Raw genomic sequence first — 18349 nt, 5'->3', positions numbered from 1 at the left:
CGAGCCGGAGCGCGTCCAGGGCACGAACTCGTTGATTATGACTGTTCGCCATAATTAATTGTCAAATATAATCCAGTGTACTTATAACTCCACAGCTAGTTTCTTTATTATTTTCTTCTTCTTTGGTGTGTCAAGATGGTCGAACGCTGTTGTTGTGGAACATTAGTGGAAGTGGAATCTCACACTGTCCACAGTTTTCAATGAGTGTTGTCAGTAAAACGTTGAGTTTTAACCTCCATCGTGCTGTTTCGTTTGTTTTCATTCAGTTCATGACCAGCAGCAACAAACTGGCCGAGAAGGTTCGTGTGAGCCTGAAGTACGAGGAGGCCAAGAGAAGGTAACCGTCTGTCTCTCACACTGTCAGCTGATTCAAATGTAGAGCTTAGATAATGATGAGGCTGGAGGTGGATACTAGAAGGAAACCCCTCAGAATCTCTGAGATGAAAAAGTCTGATCTTCAGCACAAAAATGTGAGATTTAATCAAACTAGCGAGACGTCGCGGTGCATTTAAAGTCTGTTTGCTCCTGATAATCTGCCTGATTCTGGGCTTAAAGGTGATTTTAAAGTGTTACGTTTGTTTACGGCTGGAACGACGATTTCTGTTGAAAAAGCTGAAACTGTTTCCTTCGTTTCCTCTCCCAGGATCGCCACCATCGAGGTGCAGATCGCCAAACTGGACAGCGAGGCGTGGCCGGGGCTGCTGGACCCAGAGCGGGACCGCCTCATCCTCATCAACGAGAAGGAGGAGCTTCTGAAGGAGCTGCAGTACATCAGCCCGCGGCAGCGGCTGCAGCCCAACGACGCAGAAAAGCTGGAGTCCGAGAAGAAGCGGCTGGAGCGAGACCTGCAGGCCGCCAGAGACAACCAGAGCAAGGCGCTGACCGAAAGGTGATTAATGTACGACTGTAATGAGAACGTGTGCTGCAGGGTGAGCGCTGATGCTACAAATCACAGTTCAAAACCCAGAGAAACGTCGCCCTGACACCGCGGCTTTCATTTTTTCCTGACTTTTAGAACCAGGATTCGGTTCCAGTCGTTAGTGTGAAAACGCACTTTACCAAAACTTTGTTTGTGTGTGATGCGTTCAGGGAGCGTCTGGGTTTGCAGGTTATACTCTGCAGGTTGTCAGCGTCCTGCTGTGTGACATTTGTATTTTCTCGCCGTGCTCGGATAACCGTTCCTCCTCCTGTGGTTTGCTGCAGCAGGACTCGCTGTGAGTGCGGTTCCCTCGGTGTACCTCCTGTAATCTGGAGGCGGTATAAAAAGCACAAAGTCGCAAGCTTCAGTGTGTTATGCAACTCCAGCGGGGAGTGATTTACCTTTGCTCGTCATGCACGGTGCAGCGATGAGGAACCTCGTGCACTTGCAGAGGGTGCGGGGCCGGGAGCCGATCCGCGGTGGCGACCTGTACGAAGAGCCCGATGGTACGGCAGCGCCTCATCAATCACCTGCTGGTTCAGTTCCTGAACGCATCTGCAGAAACTAAAAAGCAGCTGCAGCGTAAAGGAGGTCAGAGGTGATGACAGGTGTGTGTAAACAGCGTCATTATGTCCTTACCAGCTGGTGATGCAGCTGACCTTTACAGACGTCAGCCCTCCCCAAAGAGCATAAAGTATCTCCTCCTCCTCCTCCTCCTCCTCCTCCTCCTCCTCCTCATCATCAGTCCCTTGCATCCCTCCTAGCCTCGTAGAGCACCACTTTCACATTTCCTGAATACCACAGACACCCCCCCCCCCCCCCCCCTCCTCCTCCTCATCCTCCAACAGGACTCCTGTTGTTCCTGTTCAGGTCAGACTCTACCTGAGCTCAGACTCTCTTTGTGTTGCGTCTCCTGTTCCTGTAACCTGAGAGGCGACACAAAGAACAAGAACCTCTTTTAGTCCACCTTCTCCCCCCCTTACACACACTCACTCACACACACACTCGCACACACACACACTCACTCACACACACACACTCGCACACACAGACTCACACACACACACACACACACACACACACACACACCTGCAGGTTCTGGTTAAAGATTTTGGGCGGTTCAGTCTGAGTGTTGCTCAGGTCTGCCTCCATGTGGACAGCAGGGTTTCTGCAGCTCCTTTAACAGCTCCTGAAATGTCCTTAATGCACATTTACTAGTTAAAACTATCTGAATGCCTTTGGTGGAGAAGCACACACTGTAAATAAAAGATGTCCTAGCTTTATTGTGATAAGACGGTGGCGAGAGGACGGAGAAAGACCTCGACCTGCTGTAAGCGGCCTCGGGGAGGACGTCACCCTGCTGCAGGGGTTGTTAACATGCGGAGAGAAGATGGCGGTGTCTCCATGGTGTCCTGATCCTGATGGCGAGGAGTCAGAGGTTTAAATAAAAATGTGTAAAAGGGAGACGTCTGTTTGCACCGAGGCTGTAGATCTCCTTAACTGCTGCAGATTGTGTGGCGTTCAGGAGCTGCTGTCGGCATCGATTTGTTTCTGTACTGCAGAAACTAAACGGCGTCTTTGTGTTCTTGTTGTTTCAGGCTTCGTCTTCACTGCAAGAGGAACAAGCTGGTCAGAGAGCTGGAGGAGAACGTTCGCCTCGCCACCATGCTGCACACGCAGCTCAAGAGGTTCGTGCTTCTCGTTGAGCTCATTAAAGATAATTAACACGTCTTTAAAGTTTACGATTACTCAGAGAATGATGGAAGAATCTGCAGAAGTGAGACTGAAGTTTCAGTTTCCACAGTTTTTTTTTCAAAATAAAGGCTCAAGACAGAATCAGGCATTGAATATGTTAAACCAAATGGGCAGAAATAACAGGAAGTACATAAAAGTGCGTTAAATAAGGGAACGTAAAACGGACTCTGTGCTCTGTGTCACTCATTTTAAGACCTTATTTATAAAAAGACATGAAGTAGAAATAAGGATGCAGAAAAATGATGTGGATCAGTGGAGCAGAAGTGTTTTTGTTAAATGTTTGTGTCGTGGTTTGTTTCTCGTTGGTGGGACAGATTTCTCTCTGCTCGCTCTCAGCGGGCGGTCGACAGATGGAAATATTCAACCTTTAGCGGCCGAACGTTTCCCACGGATGAAAGCGTTTGTGTTGTTATTCTGCTCATATAAAATCAGTGCCGTATGAAGCTCAACACCACAAGTTGAGCGCTGTCGGCTTCTCCGTCTCCTCCCGAGTTTGGTGGATGTTACAGGACAGGAAGTGCGCCGCGTCCGTGTCAACGAGCCGTCACGCTTTAATTAGCTCGTCGTCCAGAGGCCGAGGTGGAGCGACGAGGACGACTTTTATTTATCATGAAGAAGTCAAAAAACGGGTTTTATTGTCCACAGTCGTTTCAATTATTCAAAGAAAAGAAGCAAAGCAAACAAACGTCAACCAAGACTCTTTAAATATGTTTTTGAAATCATAATGAAGCCGAGCAGCGGGTTAACGTTTGAGACGTAGCGCCGCAGATACGAGAAACGGACTTGTGTTTGTAGATGCAGGTGAACAGACTCGCGCTCCAGCGTTGACACGATTGCACCGATCGGCCGACTCACGCGTCATTGTGTCTGTGGTTAACTTCCTCCCTCTTCCTCCTCAGCCTGTCGGCCAGCACCCTCTCCTGTTCGTCCGGCAGCAGTCGAGGCTCTCTGACCTCCAGCCGCGGCTCGCTGGCCACCACCTCCAGCCTTGGCTCCACCTCCTCCCTCAGCTTCACCGACATCTACCTGGAGCAGCCGGAGCTGGCCGACCCGGACTTCCAGAACAAGCTGGACAGCCTCCTGCAGGAGGGCGTCCAGGGAGGGTACCGGCCCTCCAGCTCCATCACCACCATACACGAGCACGAGGTGGTGACCGGCAGCGGCACAAAAGACGCCGGGAGACCCCAGAGCAAGTCGGGAGGCACCGGAGGAGACACTGGAGGAGGCACAGGGGCTGGCGTGGGGGCGGAGCCTTCCAGGATCCAGGCCCTCAAACTGTCAGAAACCCCGCGCTCAATGAACTCCTTATCCCCGCGCTCGTCTCTCTCCTCGCTGTCTCCGCCGTGCTCGCCCCTGGTCACGGACGCTACCTTCCTGTCAGGCGAGACGTTCGCGGGCCAGTCGGGGGGCTCCGGGTTGGGCCTCGACCTGGAGCTCCACAGCAGGCTGGCCGAGCTGGAGCTCAGGCTGGACTCTGAGGAGCAGCGTCAGGAGGAGCAGGGAGGTCCGGAGGAGAAGCAGAACCACCACGGCAGGCTGGGCGAGGAGGTCAAAGGTAAACAGGAAGCAGCACGATTACACAGCACGATCTGTCTGATGTTTTTAGTCGTTGTTGATCCCAGTCACTGATTCTGGTTTCACTTTGAGTCCTGCTGCATCAGCAATCACACGAACTCCTCAGGCTTCAAAAACTGGAAGCACGTCTTCATCTCACTGAGGACGAACGCTTTTAATCCTCAGTGTTGCTAAGGTGACAGCGAGCCGTCTTTATAACCGCCCGCCATCAGAAACTAGAATGAAAGCTGCGTGTTTGAGTGGAAACGTGACTCTTCATCAGACCTGTGGAGCCTCTCAGCCGCTCAGCAGTCAGGTCTGACTTGTAAAACATAGTCAGGAACGAGTCGCTGTGACAGAGGCCGCTCTTGACTTCAGAGAAAAAGCTTTATTAGAAAGCCCGACTCCAGGAATCCTCCTCCTCCTCTCAGTGTGCGTGATGAGGAATCTAATCCTGTGTGTGACACCTGACGGCTGCTGGCAGCGATGAGGAGGGTGGAGGTGAAGGTCTGGAGGGTTTAGGGTTGCAGCTGTTCAGTCTGAAGCTCGTTCTCTGCATCAGGAGACGTGATCGCTGTGATCGCTTCATTGCTCCAGTTTAATTTTTCAGGTATAATTTTGACTTTTATTCATTTTAAAACTAAATAATTGAAAAACTTTTTTTCCCGGTAAATCAGTTCAGTCTTTAAAAAAAGACTTTTTATGATATTTCATCTTCTCCTCCTACATCCTCTCAGTACAATCTAGGGCTGCTCAATTAATCGAATTTTAATCACGATTACGATCTGGGCTTTCAACGATCATTAAAAACGACTGAGCCGATTATTAGCTCCTCCCTCATGCTTTACTCTCGCGCTGCTCCGTGTGGTAAATCGAGCGCACCGCTCTCCATTTCGAACACGCGTCACAACAATTAAGAGGACCCGAGGGAAGCTCGGAAAGCTAAGCAGAAGTTATTTGGAGAGGAGAGTGACTGCTGTTGGTTGAAAAGAGGTAAAAAAAACAAAACTTCAGTGGTGTGGAAACATTATGGGTTCGCGGAGTCAGACGTGGATCAAGTAGACACAGTGTGTAAACTTTGCTAGGATGTAGTAGCTGCACCACAGAGCAACACTGCAAAGTTCACTAAACATAGATGTTTACATTTTTCATTTATTTCTTATATTGCAAACATTTGCACTGTTATCAGTATTTGCACTATTTTATATTCTTTTTTAAAGTCATTATTCAATACATTGTTATTGTTAACCCTTTAAAGCCGGTCAGAGCAGCACGCTCCGTTTTGCCTAACCATTTTTAAATCCCTGTAGAACCTGAACCATGTAAGCTAGCGCAATAATTTGTTTTGCATATGAAACCGGAGGAGTTGTACTTACATCTGATGCCATCAGCTTGTCCTAGGTCATGGTTTGCTTCCACATAAAGCTTTGCAAAAAGTGCATAAAAAGCACTTGCAGCAACAAAAACATAATATTCCAGAAACACGCTTTGCCGATCCATCAGCTGTTCTTAACACTTCCCACTTTGAAAAAGACGTCAACGGGAACTATCGCATTTCCTGCCCGAAACCAGAAGTGACGTCATTTTCGCAGAAAATCTAGTTTTTTACTTGTAGGCCTTAAAAGCCTATACTGGTGTTTTTATAAGTCATGTTTGACTTTTCTGAATAGTTGCTGGGATGCTTAGGACTTGAATTGCACTGCTGGAAATAGTTTATTTTGATGCACCTGCTGTTTTCTTTGCAAATTTGCATCATAGGATTGTTTTTTTGTTTTTCCTGCAGTATATAAAAATTGCTGTATCTCCAAAATAAAACTATGAAGACACTCAAAATAAATTTCCTGTTGTTGTAAACTATTTTTTGCAACTTTTTTTGTATTTAAAGTTTTGAAGGATAAGCCTCTTAAATTTCTCCAAGTAGAAATATATGTAAAAAAACAAAAACGATTTTCAATTTTTTTTGTAGTTTATTGCACTTGTTTGCAATTAATGTTGTTACTATGGACTTAATGCATACATATTATTAAAATATGGGCTATAACAGTTGTATTGATGTATAGCAACTTGAAATGCTCCCACAAATGGCACTACAGCATGTAAAAAAAAATAATAATATAAGCTCTGGTGGACTTGGTTCTATAGTAGGTCTTAAAGGGTTAAATAAATATCGTCAAATAATCGTGATCTCAATTTCAGTGAAAATAATCGTGATTATCATTTTTGCCATAATCGAGCAGCCCTAGTACAATCATTTGGTTTTTTCCTGTATTTCTGATGCGGCCGACAGATGCAGGATTTTTAGGCTGACGTTTGTATTTGGCGACTAAAACATTCGATATGTGGGACATTTCAGGGACATAAAACACAAACATCTTTGCCTGACGCTTGTTAGTGTCGTTATTAACGAGTCCTTTCTGGGTTTAATCCTGTTTTGCTGGATTACTCGTTTGCTCGTTTACGCTGTGCTAGCCTGCAGCAGCAGCAGCAGCAGGGCGCCCTCTACAGGACAAATTATGCAACATCAACACCTGTAACACGGTTCACGCATGTTTCTCCCGTTTCTTCTTCTACTCTTACATTTTTTTTTATTGGCTGTTATTGATGCTGATACGATATCGATATCAGCTGATAGCCTGGTGCCGGTGTATTGATCAGTTCTTATTTCTGATCCCTCGTAACGTCATAAATACCGGAGAGAGCAACATTTTCAGGGTTTAGAAGGACACTTCTGAGGGTCTTGTCTTGTGTTTTGGATCAGGCGGGGCCTGTGGGCCTGACGTGTTTGTTTTAGGACCGAGTGAGTCGATGAATGTGATGTTTTCACGTTTCACTCCCCTCCCAGGCCCCTTTCTGCACCTGAGCGCTGACCTACCTTTGCTTTTGTTACCGGCTTGTCTCTCTCCTGATCTGCTGTCGGCTCCGACGTCTTTCGTGGCGCTCTTGCCTCCACCTGAGCTCGCAGACGTCCCGCCATGATGTCAGACTGACTGGGACCAGCAACGAGGGCTTTAATGGGCAAAAATTCCCCAAATCTCTGCTGGACGTGACCCCTACCACCCTCATCTCCCTCCCCCCATTTACTTCTTTATTTGAGTTTCACTTAAATAGTTAAAATATGAAATAATGCCGCTGCGAGAGACACTTTTAACTTCAGTGACGGTCGGTGTTGTTGAATAATGTGTTTAACAATCAAGAAAACGTCAGACGAGGAGAAAAAGAAAGTTTAATTCAAATAAAAAAAGAAACAGTTTTTTACATGTTTACGTTTTTTGCAGCTTGTTGCACCTTTGTGTGGTTAATGAGAGAGCGGCAGTGAGAGTCAGGCTCAGGTGAAAGCTGCACCTGGTGTCTGGTTTCCTGCTCTTATCAGGTTGAAGCCACACGAGCCTGAAGCCTTTCTCAGGTCCACATCACATGCAGCCCACAGATTATTGATTATATTAGTTTGAATGTGTTGTTTGCAGTGCAGCTCCAGGCCAGGTTTGATTGGTTCACTTCATTGACCTCAGCTCAGGGATCAGATAGACTCGTGTTCAGGTTTCATCATTTTTCTCTACAGTTTGGACGTTTTAGTTTTGTACTTGCACATAAATAACACGAGCGGGAGTCAAAGACGCCACACGTGGTCGCTGTTTCTGCTTTTCAGCGCTTTATTGAAGGATGATTTTGAACTGTGACTCGTGCAAAGCTGATGGAGATTACAATTACACATCAAATTATTTATTTATTTCTCTTCTTTTGGTTTTTTTAGGCTCAGCTTCCGAGCTGCGAGGAACGGGGGCGGGGCCAAAGAAGATTGGGGTGACCTCGGCCGTGTCCGACGAGTCGGTCGCCGGCGACAGTGGCGTGTACGAGCCGTCAGAGCGCAAGTACGAAGGTTTTACATTTGAGGTTGTAGGTTTGTCCTCGTATTGTTACGCTTTTATTTTTCCTGGTCTGGCTCTTTGTTTCAGAAATTTAAAGTTACAGTTTGTTAATAAATGAGTGGCATTGGACGGATTTCCCATAACTGCAGCTGGAGGTTAAAATAACTCTGCGTGCTGTTTCCCGCAGACCCGGCCTCCCCGCTGACCTCCTGCTGAGCTCCTACGAGGACCGCCTGGCGCCCGGCTGCCCTCAGGTGCAGCTCGGCTTCCGTTACGAGGCCAGAGACCGGCGCTTCACAGTCTACGTCATGCAGCTGTCCAACTGCAGCGCCCTCTGTCTGCCGACCGACCAGAAAATGTACGAAGTCTCAGTCTGTGTTTCCTGTCCCTCGAACGTATCTCAGCAGGTTTAATGGCCTCTGCCACGCTGCCGTGTGTTTGAGGCGCTCAACAGAAAAACTCAATACGGTCGTTTTTTCTTTTCTACGGGGCAGTTTTATGGAATCGGATCTAAAACTAAAATGATTATTTACTGAGATCATAATGAACGTTAGAAAACTAAAATACGTGTAAGTATAATCCCAGAACACAGCCAAGCCACTCCGCCTTTAGCTCCGCCTTTAGCTCCGCCTTTAGGTGATGAAGTAATAAAGTTAATAAAAAAGTAAACAAACTTTTTCTCCAAAGTAAAAAAACTAAACCAGAGGTTGATGCCATGGAGGCTACGTCCATCTTTAGTGTACAGTCTGTAATTTACATCGCGACATCATCGCGTGACCTTTGCCCTTTCCTCCTGCAGGTATGTACGCGTGGCGGTGCTTCCCTGCGTGGAGGCCACTCGCTGCCTCTTCCGAACACGCAGCTCGCCACCTCGAGACGCCGTGGAGTTCAACGAGGTGTTTGGCATGCAGATATCCCACAGTGCACTGCGGCAGAAGACCCTGAGGGTGGACGTGTGCGACACCGGCAAGTCGGGCCACGAAGAGTGTCTGGTTAGTTTCAGTTCGTACGTCACTGTAAAAAAAAAAAGAAGATAATGTTCACTAATCATCGAGGATCTCACGGTTTGTTTGTTAAAGGTCATCAGCTGTTAATTAATCAGCTGTTAACGAGGTTCTTGTCACACACAGTTTAATACATGCTCACGCTCTCTCTGACTCCCTTCCTCCTCTTCCTCGCTGCAGGCGGGAGCTCAGATCAGCCTCGCTGACGTCAGCTGTTCGGAGGAGAAGTGCACCAAGTGGTACAACCTGCTGAGTCGTGTCTACCTGCCCGAGGTCAGCAGAAGCCCGGCGAGCGGCCCAGAAATGAGCCGTGCTTCGTTTCCTCTCCAGTTTCATTCAAAACTAATTCTTCTCATTTTAGTTCCCAGATGTCCTTTTTTCACATTTAGATGCTTTCAGTGAGTCACAACATGAGTTTAACGTCCCTGTGAGGAAATATTGATAGTAATAATAAAGTCGTTTGTGCGCACATGAAGAAGGAAGAGGAAAAGTAACAGTTACAATTTTACACATTTCTGTCATTAAATTGATACACGAGTCAATAAAAAGGTCAAAAAGTCTTTAAAGGTGGAGCTGTGAGTGAGACAGAATAGAATGCAATAGAATAGAATATCCATCACCGAGCTTCAATCTAAATACATAAATCAGATTAAAGGGATAGAAAGTAAGACGCCATGTTGGTTGCAGTAGGGATATAAGAGGAATTCTACTGCTGCACAATCAGTGTGGAAAACTGTTCGGGACATAAATGCTGTGTGTGTTACGAGTGTGACGGGGATGTCGTTGTTGAATGATCTAAAAAATGTTTGAAGTGATCGGAGGATTAAAAAGTCCTGATGCAACTGTTTGTGTTTCAGACTCACGTTTCCAGCGGCGACCGAGCCGGAGGGCCTGAGGATGACGAGTGGTGAGTGTTGAGGATGAAAACCTGAGTGATGCAAACTATGAGCGAGCCTCGTGTTCAGTCTGAGGAAGACGATGGTGGCGTAGCGAGTAAGAACGAGTGTCTGTGGTTGGTCTTCATCAGGCATGGCGAGCCTCTGGAGGCGGACATGTTCGAGGACGACGAAGGGCACGGCACGGAGGGGGCGGGGCCTCTGAAGGACGAGGATGAGTTTTATCCCGAGAGCAGCCAATGGGAAGCAGAGGAGGAGGAAGATGAGGAGAAGGGGCCCAAACCCCCCCCTCCTCCTCCGACGGCGGTGGCGGCAGCCGCCATCACAGAGAAGGTAACGTCATTTATTTCAGCTTAAAGGTCAACGAGCCGCTTTGTGTTTAGAGTTCTTCTTCTCTGATAATTGGGAACGCTGACATTTAAGCAGGGGAAGAAGAAGAATCACTTCCCGTTCCAGTGGACCTTTTTCGAGTTTGTTTTTAAGCAGAAGCAGTTTTAGAACTAACACTGTGACGGCGCCTCGGTCGGTGAGCGTCCTCGTTACCGCTGCGGTTCTCTCCTACAGGTGAACAAGGAGACGAGCATGGACAGCCTGCCGTCGCTGCATCACTGCTCCGTGGTTCGGCCCAAAGAGCGGCGCCCGGACGTCCGCCAGCAGAACCCCTTCATGAGGGGCAACACCATCATCCGCTCCAAGACCTTCTCGCCCGGACCTCAGAGCCAGTACATCTGCAGGGTAAGTGAGACCTACGCAGGATTTGCGCCGATGGTGACGCTGCGACCTCATTAAACGCTCGATTTTGTCCTCGCAGATTAACCGCAGTGACAGCGACAGCTCCACGCTCTCCAAGAAGTCCCCGTTTGTCAGAAACGCCTCCGAGAGACGCAGCATGCGCATGAAGAGGGTAAAGACTCCGCCCCCTCACCTCTGCATCACTGCAGAACCATTATACATTAGCTAGCGTCACGCCTACTTTGTGTGGCGGATGTAGACAAAAGAAAGTAGTTCCTTTGTGAGACTCGTCATTGAAGCTTTGTTGGTATTTGTTGAGTAAGTAACTCTGCTAAAGTAGCTTTGCATGATTCACAGTTCATAATAATCCTAGTTTATCTGATACTGAGCTTCGGTGCAGCACTGTCTATAATGAGCCATTTTAGCCCCTCCCCCTTCACCTGTGAGCGTGGCTGTTCACGCTGAACCGCGGGACGCTCGGGTCCCGTGTTTCAGCTTCAGTGGTGCGGTTTCTCTCGTCTTTCTGATCCTCCTGCTTCTCGACTTCTTGAAAGTAATACCTTCACATTTGCTGACCGCATTAAGACAATTTGCATTTTGTGAGGCTTTAAACCTCCTAACGACTCCCAGTGAAGCGACTCTTAATATTTAATGACCGTCTGAATGTTTAATGCAGCGCTGACATTTGCCAGTTTCTATTAATTTAAAGTCGAGGCAGCAGCTTCGGCCTCTCGGGGCTCCACGGCAGCAGGTGTTGGTGACAGTATTTGCAAATAGGTTGAGGTGTTATTAAACACTCGGGTGACTTTTAAGCCCCCTCCAGAAATCGAGGACTTTACAGGCTTCATCGCTGATGGCTGCACTTAAACCTGCGCAGACGTAGCAGGACTGTGTGCGTCGAGCTGTGGTCCAGCCCTGGTTAAGTTTAGATCAGCCTCACCCTGATGTTTGGATTCTGTTAGCTTTGGGTTTGTTTCTTTATGCATTTTTCTTTCTTTGCCCTCGGCTCAAACTCAGCCTGTCTGACTGACAGAACCAGGCAGCAGAAGCACTGTGACGTTGTGAGTTTGTGCTGCAGCGGGCAGAAAGTCGATGGTGTTACTGTGGCACTCGTTCAGTTTCTGTCAGATTGTCTGTCACATTTTTAAGAGCTCGTCAGTTCATAGTCGATGATTTTCCAGCAAATTTGTGTTTTGTCCTCGGCACTTAACCCCGCCCCTTCATCCTCTCTCAGCCTCCTGTACCCGTTAAAGGTCTGGACGGGCTGCTGCGGACCTCTCTGGACCTGGAGCTGGACCTGCAGGTGTCCCGGACGCGGCAGGCTCGGCTGGCGCAGGAACTGCGGGTGCTGCGGGAGCTGAAGACGCAGCTGGAGAAGGCGAGGCAGCAGGGCCAGAAAGAGCTGCCCGCCTGGGTCCAAGAAGACGAACGCTTCCGGCTGCTCCTCAGGCAGGCCGAGAAACAGGTGAACTTACCGCTGAGTGTCCAGGCCTCCCGTGGAGCCTCTGTCCACGTGTTACATGGTGAAATCAGTGTCTGTGTCCTCGTTTGCTCTCAATGTGCAGATGAAACAGATAATCCTCCAGAGGGCGCTTTCTTTCTTTTTTTACTGTCACAGTATAGTTGTCCCGCTGGAATAAAAACTCTCTGCTTTTGTTCTCTTCAGACTCGAGAGGAGCAGCAGCAGGAGAAGAGGGTGGAGAAAATGATGAAGGCCGCAGCCAAGGACGTCCACAAGATCAGAGGCCAGAGCCGCAAAGAGGTCCCCGAGGTGCAGACCTTCAGGTACGAAAAGCACCGTCACCACCACAGATTCATTCGTGGGGCAGTTTGAAGGTGGCGACCTCATCGCGCACGATGATGATGTCACTGTTTGCTGTGTGTGGTTTCAGAGAGAAGATGGCGTTCTTCACACGAGCGAAGACCTGCATCCCCGACCTGCCGGCCGACGACGTGTAGAGAAGCATTTCAAAGTATTTTCCTTCCGGAGTCGTTCCCTGCTGTTCCCTCACCGACGAAGCAAACGTCTGGCGGTATTATGAAGAATTAAAATAAATAATAAAAATAACACTGATAATAATAATAATAATAATAATAAGTAGGAAAAAACCTTTGAAACCGTGGAGAGAGTAATTTTAAAGAGCTCAGCATTTCTAATGTGGATAGTCTTTGTTTGTAAATTAGCGATAGCACTGCTGGAGCTTTTGTTTTTTTCCTTTTTTATTCTCGTTTCCACTTTTGTTTTTGTTCCTGTTACTAACCTGCTGTTCTTAGACTCGTAGGTGTTTAAAATCATTCCAGCACAGAATCATACAGTCACACATGAGCATACGAAGACTTTTGTACTGAAAATGGCACAAAATCAAAAATGGTACTCAAAGGAAAATTCAGCTGCAGCTTAAAGATATTTAATATTGACCTTCAGATGATGTGGGATTAGTTTTTTATTATTAGAGTATTTTCTGAGCAGACAAACAGCACAGTGTTTAATTTTTGTATTTGTTTTTAAATGCGGCTCTCCCTACACAACAACAGTGAAACACTAAAACATGTTTGTGCAGACGAATCGCCGCAGTTATAATCCTTAAGATTTTTAATCCAGGTCAGGTTATTTTCTACACAGACGTGAAGTTTCTGCTGGTTAAATGATCAGAACAAAAAACAAGCAGCTGTTTCTTAGAGCAGGGCAGCTACAACTCCCAGGGTGCATTTCAACAGGAAGCATCCAGTCAGATTCATTTTAAGGAGACGCTAAAGATTAAGTAAAGTTAAATAACCTCAGATTATATCCCGTCCAATCAGGCAGGAGAAAGTTTTTGGATCATGTCCAATTGTCATTCATGTGCCTGTTTAAACCTTAAACATACCTTTGAGTTTTTTATGGCCCAGTGTCGATTAAATAGGTTTTTACTACGCTGTTAAACTGTAAGGAGGGCGTAGTAAAGTCCAGAGGCCAAAAAGACAACAAATCACATGTTATGGCTCATTTATAAAGAGATTTAATGCACTAAATCTACAGTTTATTGCAAAATGAGGCACTTAAAAGTTGCTTTTTTTTATGTTGTGAACATAAGAGCCGGATTTTTAAAGTGACAAAGACCAAAACTGGAGCAAAGAGAGCCAAAATGCAGCATTTGTGTTCAGCTAACGCCGCACTTCTTTAGGTTTCCTGTGTGATGCATATTTATTATTAATCATCCATCACTGAGGAAATTCACCTGTTACAGCAGCACAAGAGTCAGGAAGAAAAAGTGAATTAGAGACTAATAAACATAAATACTATACAGGAGTAATTGGTACCATGTACAAATGGTACTGTAAACAGTGAAACGGACTAAAATACACGAGAGGACTGGAAGACGGCAACATTTTGCAACATTCTGTCCAAACACATTTTTTTTACTCTTAGTTCTATATGATGTCACACAGAGGGGATTTCCCTAATATGGCCATCTCAGGCTCCACCCAAAAGAAAGCCTTCCTCAAAGGGGAAGGGCTAAAACAGCTTCCTTCACAGAGACGATTAACTGAGCGGCTGCACTGAGGTCCAGTGTGCCATAAAGAAGGATTTTTTTGAACTGTTATTAAAGCATAGCTGCTCTCTGTGAGTCGAAGAGTTAAAAATAAGCTGCCACGCTTACTGCCAAACTGACCTGGACTGAAATCTTAAGGATTATCTTCATCTTCAAACACTGGCACAAACTGTACGTTTTCTGTAAACTGAGCGACGTCGTGCTGACGGCACAGGTGGTCGTAGCACGTCAGCGTGGCCGCACGATAGCAGCTCAGAGGAGACACGTCGCTCTGAGCGTAATCCGTAATCATCGTCTCTCGTCACACAAACACATCGGTGTAGAAACAGCACTAACTCGCACTAACACTCAGGTAGTTGATCGGGTAGTTTGCACTTTAAGAAAGTTGAGGTAGAAGTTTGAAAAAAGAAAAACTTGATGTGGGTTTTTGGAAAGTTAAACGCCTGGAAACCTTTGCCTCACGCTGGAACGATTTCTGATTGTCGGAACAGGAAGTGATCTCAAACGCATTTCTGATGACTGTGAACTTGTTATTGATCGTATGATTGTTTGACTGGAAGCGACTGAAAAAAAACTGAGTCGTCAGCCAATAGGAAGACGGAAGTCCAGCTTTGCTTCATAAGCTCCTGCGCTTCTCTCTGATTGGCTGATCAGTTTTTGCAGTTTTAATTTCAGACTTCCTGCCCTCACGTTTCCACCTGTAACTGGATGTTTGTGAAGCATTCAGTTCTATTAGAACTGGACCTTCTGCACTTAAAACTGTTGGATGGTGTTAGTGTGGTGCCCCAGCAAAACTCAGCATGTCGCCTTTTTTTCCTCAGCTGGTTATTTAAACTGTTTTTCTCCTCGTTTCAGTCTGTTTGAAGCTCTGAAACGAGGAGGAAGACACATTCAGTGAACTTATCGATGCATTGAGCAGCTAAAGAGCCTCAGGAGTTGGTAAATATTAGAAAAACGTCACTCCCAAAGACTCCTGACACGTTCTATATAAACTGATGTTTAATGTAGTGTTTACATAAACAAGCAAACAGAAATCTGGCACAGGAAATTTTTTACTTTTCAGCATATGGAGGATTGAAGGTGCCAAAATAAACAAAATATGTGACTGAGTGAATAATAAAATGACATTAAATGTTCGAAAAAATAGATACATGTAGGTATTTATTAATTTGTAAAATGTGACATGAGTTAATATTTTTAAATTAATTTTATGCAGAAATACAGGGAAGGTCAGTAAACAGATATTTGTCTTACATTTTATAATTGAATGCCTTGAATGTTGAAGAATTTTATTGTTTTTTACATTTGTAATTTATTTATTAATTTGCTTGCTGTTCCATTATTATTTTGGCGGTTTTGATCCTCCATACTGGCATGTGTCAGGAAGTCTTCTCCAAAATAACGATTTAAAAAGTGGAAAATTCTTCACATGGAAAACATTTAACATGAATTCTAGATTATTACAAAATGTGGGATTATAAACTACCTGCTGAACATGGAGCAGATGATTTATTCAGGTGGTGGAGACCAAAAATGGAGCTAAAAATGAACGCTGGGCCTTGAATGGTCACTAAAGTGCCTGTGACTGCCTGATGTTGTCACTCTGTAGCTGCTGAATGCAGAAATAAGCGGCTGTCTATTGAATGTCCGACTTTCCTTCTTGCTGGGCCACCAGGCTGATGGTGTCGGTGCATTTTGTTCTTCGTGTTTCCATTCCCCGTGTAAAGAAGAACGTAGCTGACGAAAACCAAGCTGCTGCTGCTGTCATTCCAGATGTTTCTCTCTTCTTTTTTTAACTCTGTGTAGAGAAACAGCAGCTCTAGGAAATGATTGAGGTTTTTTTTATTGTCCAATTTGACCGTTTACCTTCGTCATCTCCACTTCCTGTTGCTGCCCAGTCTCTGTGAGTGTTTTCAGTCCTCATTAAAGCGTCAGATAGTCCCACCACATCCAGGTAGGAGTAGATATATTTTTCTAGAATGTATGTTTAAAAAAGGTAATAAGATTGAAATAACGAGACACGAATGACTTCTGAAAGAGCCTCGGTAGGATGTGAATCTGACACCATCGCCCGACATCAGTGTGAACAGTCAGTGAAAAAGACCAAAACCAAAGATTTAAAAGCTGATCCCCGTCCTCTGACGTAAAACGATTCAAACCCCTTCGTCACGAGGTGTTTTTGTAATTTTACCCTCTGCTACGGCACGACAGAAAATCAGACGCTGGAAATAGTGAGCTGCTAGCATGTGGTGCTAAAGCTAAGCTAACACCTGCCAGTGAATACCATCCTGAAACTTCCCTTGGTTTACTCTCAGACTGCTGATGTCACCGTAAAGATGCAGCCAGATGTTTTTTTTTTTCTTTTTAAGGTACTTGATGTAAATTTCAGGGTTTAAAAAAAATACTGTAAATGTTCCAAAATTAACTAAAGACAACATGAAGAAACTGCTGCTTTGACCTGATCTGCACACTGAGCATTTTTTATCATTGAAATAAGGCTCAACTCATTCAGCAAACACTGCCCCCTGGTGGTGAACATTTTAGTTAGTCTGCAGAGGGGAATTACAAAAAGTTACTTTTAATCGTACACTTGCTCATCAGACCACTTCGTGAGCTTTTGCATGTTTTTTTCGCCGTCTGGTGTATTTTTTTATATAAATCAAAAAAAGCTGGTAACGAGAAATGCGTCGTTGTTCTCAGAGTGCAGATCAGCTGTAGATTCCAGTTTGTGGCGACTGTTCGCACTGAGAACTGAACGAACGTTACGGAGTTGGGCGTGCTGCAGGGCGAGCAGCGGGTTCACTGCAGCTCTGGAGATGTTTTTGTTTAATGTCCAACCGAGCCGCCGTCGGTGGGTGTGTAAGAAGACTTGGAGGAACTTTCATTTTTTTAATATTAGCCGTTTTTTGTTTGTCCTCTGTCTCCTCGAGTAGGTTGGACCTATAGGAATTCAGCGGTTAACCTCTGATTAAAAAAGACTCGTTTATTTGAAACATCTGGATGAAGGAATGTAGGTTTTTTAAAAACAAATGCTGTTAGCCACAAATGATTCTTCTTCATCACGTAGGCAAATCTTTGTTTTTTTTGTGCTTTTTTGTTTCTTTTATCTGATGAATCTGTTCAAACCCGGTGATGCGTTTGCAGGCGGCTACGAGAAACACACTGCATGTATTTATTGCACTTCTGTGATTTTTTTTTTGATTTTTTTTTGAGGGGGTGGGGGGGGTGGGGTGCTTTTTTCCTGTTTTTTTTTTTTTTTTTTTTTTTTTTTTTTTTTTTCCTTTTTATCGTAAGAGTCCTGAAAAGCTGTGAATTTTATTCTCAGACACTGTACTGTCGACCAGAGTTGTAAATATTTCACCAGCACAAAAAACAAACGATATGTTTTGTAGTTTCACAACATATAAAAAAAGTTCTTCTCTTCTACTCGTGTGTTGTGTGTTTTTCTTCCTGTCCTGAAATCCATGATAGCAGAGATGATAAAGGCAATTTTATTTCTCTGAAATCCTAATGATCAAGAGAGGTTTCAAGATGACTATTAAAATGCTGGTATCTGAAAACTTGGCATTAAATTGTTGGCTTGCATGTCTAATTAGCTTAATTACTCCTGTGGGACACCACAGGGTTCTGGACTTGGGCCCTTTTCTTTTATTATATGCTGACAATTTTAGGACTACATGCCAGTCATTAACTGGAGAGAAGGAAAAAAAGTGATTTTTTTTTTAATTATTTTTTTAAATACATTGTATTGTTGAGCTGATATGAGCGGAATCACATCATCTACAAAAAAGCAAAGATTTGATCCTGAGACAAAACCAGTCACTCTCCAACCAAAGTAAAAGGTAAAGAGATTCAAGACCAAGATTTTCTTCATGCAAACACACCAGCTTATTGTGCTCATTTTCTGACATTTCTGATAACAGTGATACATTGATTTAGTAGATAGAAAAAAGTTAAAATGTTTAACAGCTGCAGCTCTTTGTAAGTTGACCTAAAAATCAAACTACGCACACAAACAAGCAGCAGGAGAGAGGATGACATCCCCCTGAGACCATCTATTTGATCTTTTTAACCCTCTCAGGCTCAAATT

General features: G+C 45.2%; 1 protein-coding gene across 1 annotated transcript in view; it reads left to right on the top strand.

The window, feature by feature from the left end:
* Positions 1-17470, top strand: part of wwc1 (WW and C2 domain containing 1) — a 45343-nt gene extending 27873 nt beyond the window's left edge. The window contains exons 8-22 of the mRNA XM_085289878.1: positions 267-337; positions 644-889; positions 2518-2607; positions 3574-4229; positions 7980-8097; positions 8282-8452; positions 8894-9086; positions 9279-9371; positions 9956-10005; positions 10126-10327; positions 10559-10729; positions 10806-10898; positions 11961-12191; positions 12393-12511; positions 12619-17470. Coding sequence (XP_085146004.1) covers positions 267-337; positions 644-889; positions 2518-2607; positions 3574-4229; positions 7980-8097; positions 8282-8452; positions 8894-9086; positions 9279-9371; positions 9956-10005; positions 10126-10327; positions 10559-10729; positions 10806-10898; positions 11961-12191; positions 12393-12511; positions 12619-12685 — 2571 coding nt within the window. The 3' untranslated portion in view covers positions 12686-17470. The remainder of the gene's footprint in view (positions 1-266; positions 338-643; positions 890-2517; positions 2608-3573; positions 4230-7979; positions 8098-8281; positions 8453-8893; positions 9087-9278; positions 9372-9955; positions 10006-10125; positions 10328-10558; positions 10730-10805; positions 10899-11960; positions 12192-12392; positions 12512-12618) is intronic.
* The last annotated feature ends 879 nt before the right edge of the window (positions 17471-18349 follow it).

Source organism: Mchenga conophoros, linkage group LG10, assembly GCF_057382185.1.
Source record: "Mchenga conophoros isolate Kocher_MC1m ecotype Shallow Benthic linkage group LG10, M_conophoros_male_GT1.1, whole genome shotgun sequence".
NCBI lineage: Eukaryota > Metazoa > Chordata > Actinopteri > Cichliformes > Cichlidae > Mchenga > Mchenga conophoros.
The sequence above is the reverse complement of the archived record's forward strand: the minus strand, read 5'-3'. Positions and strand labels throughout refer to the sequence as shown.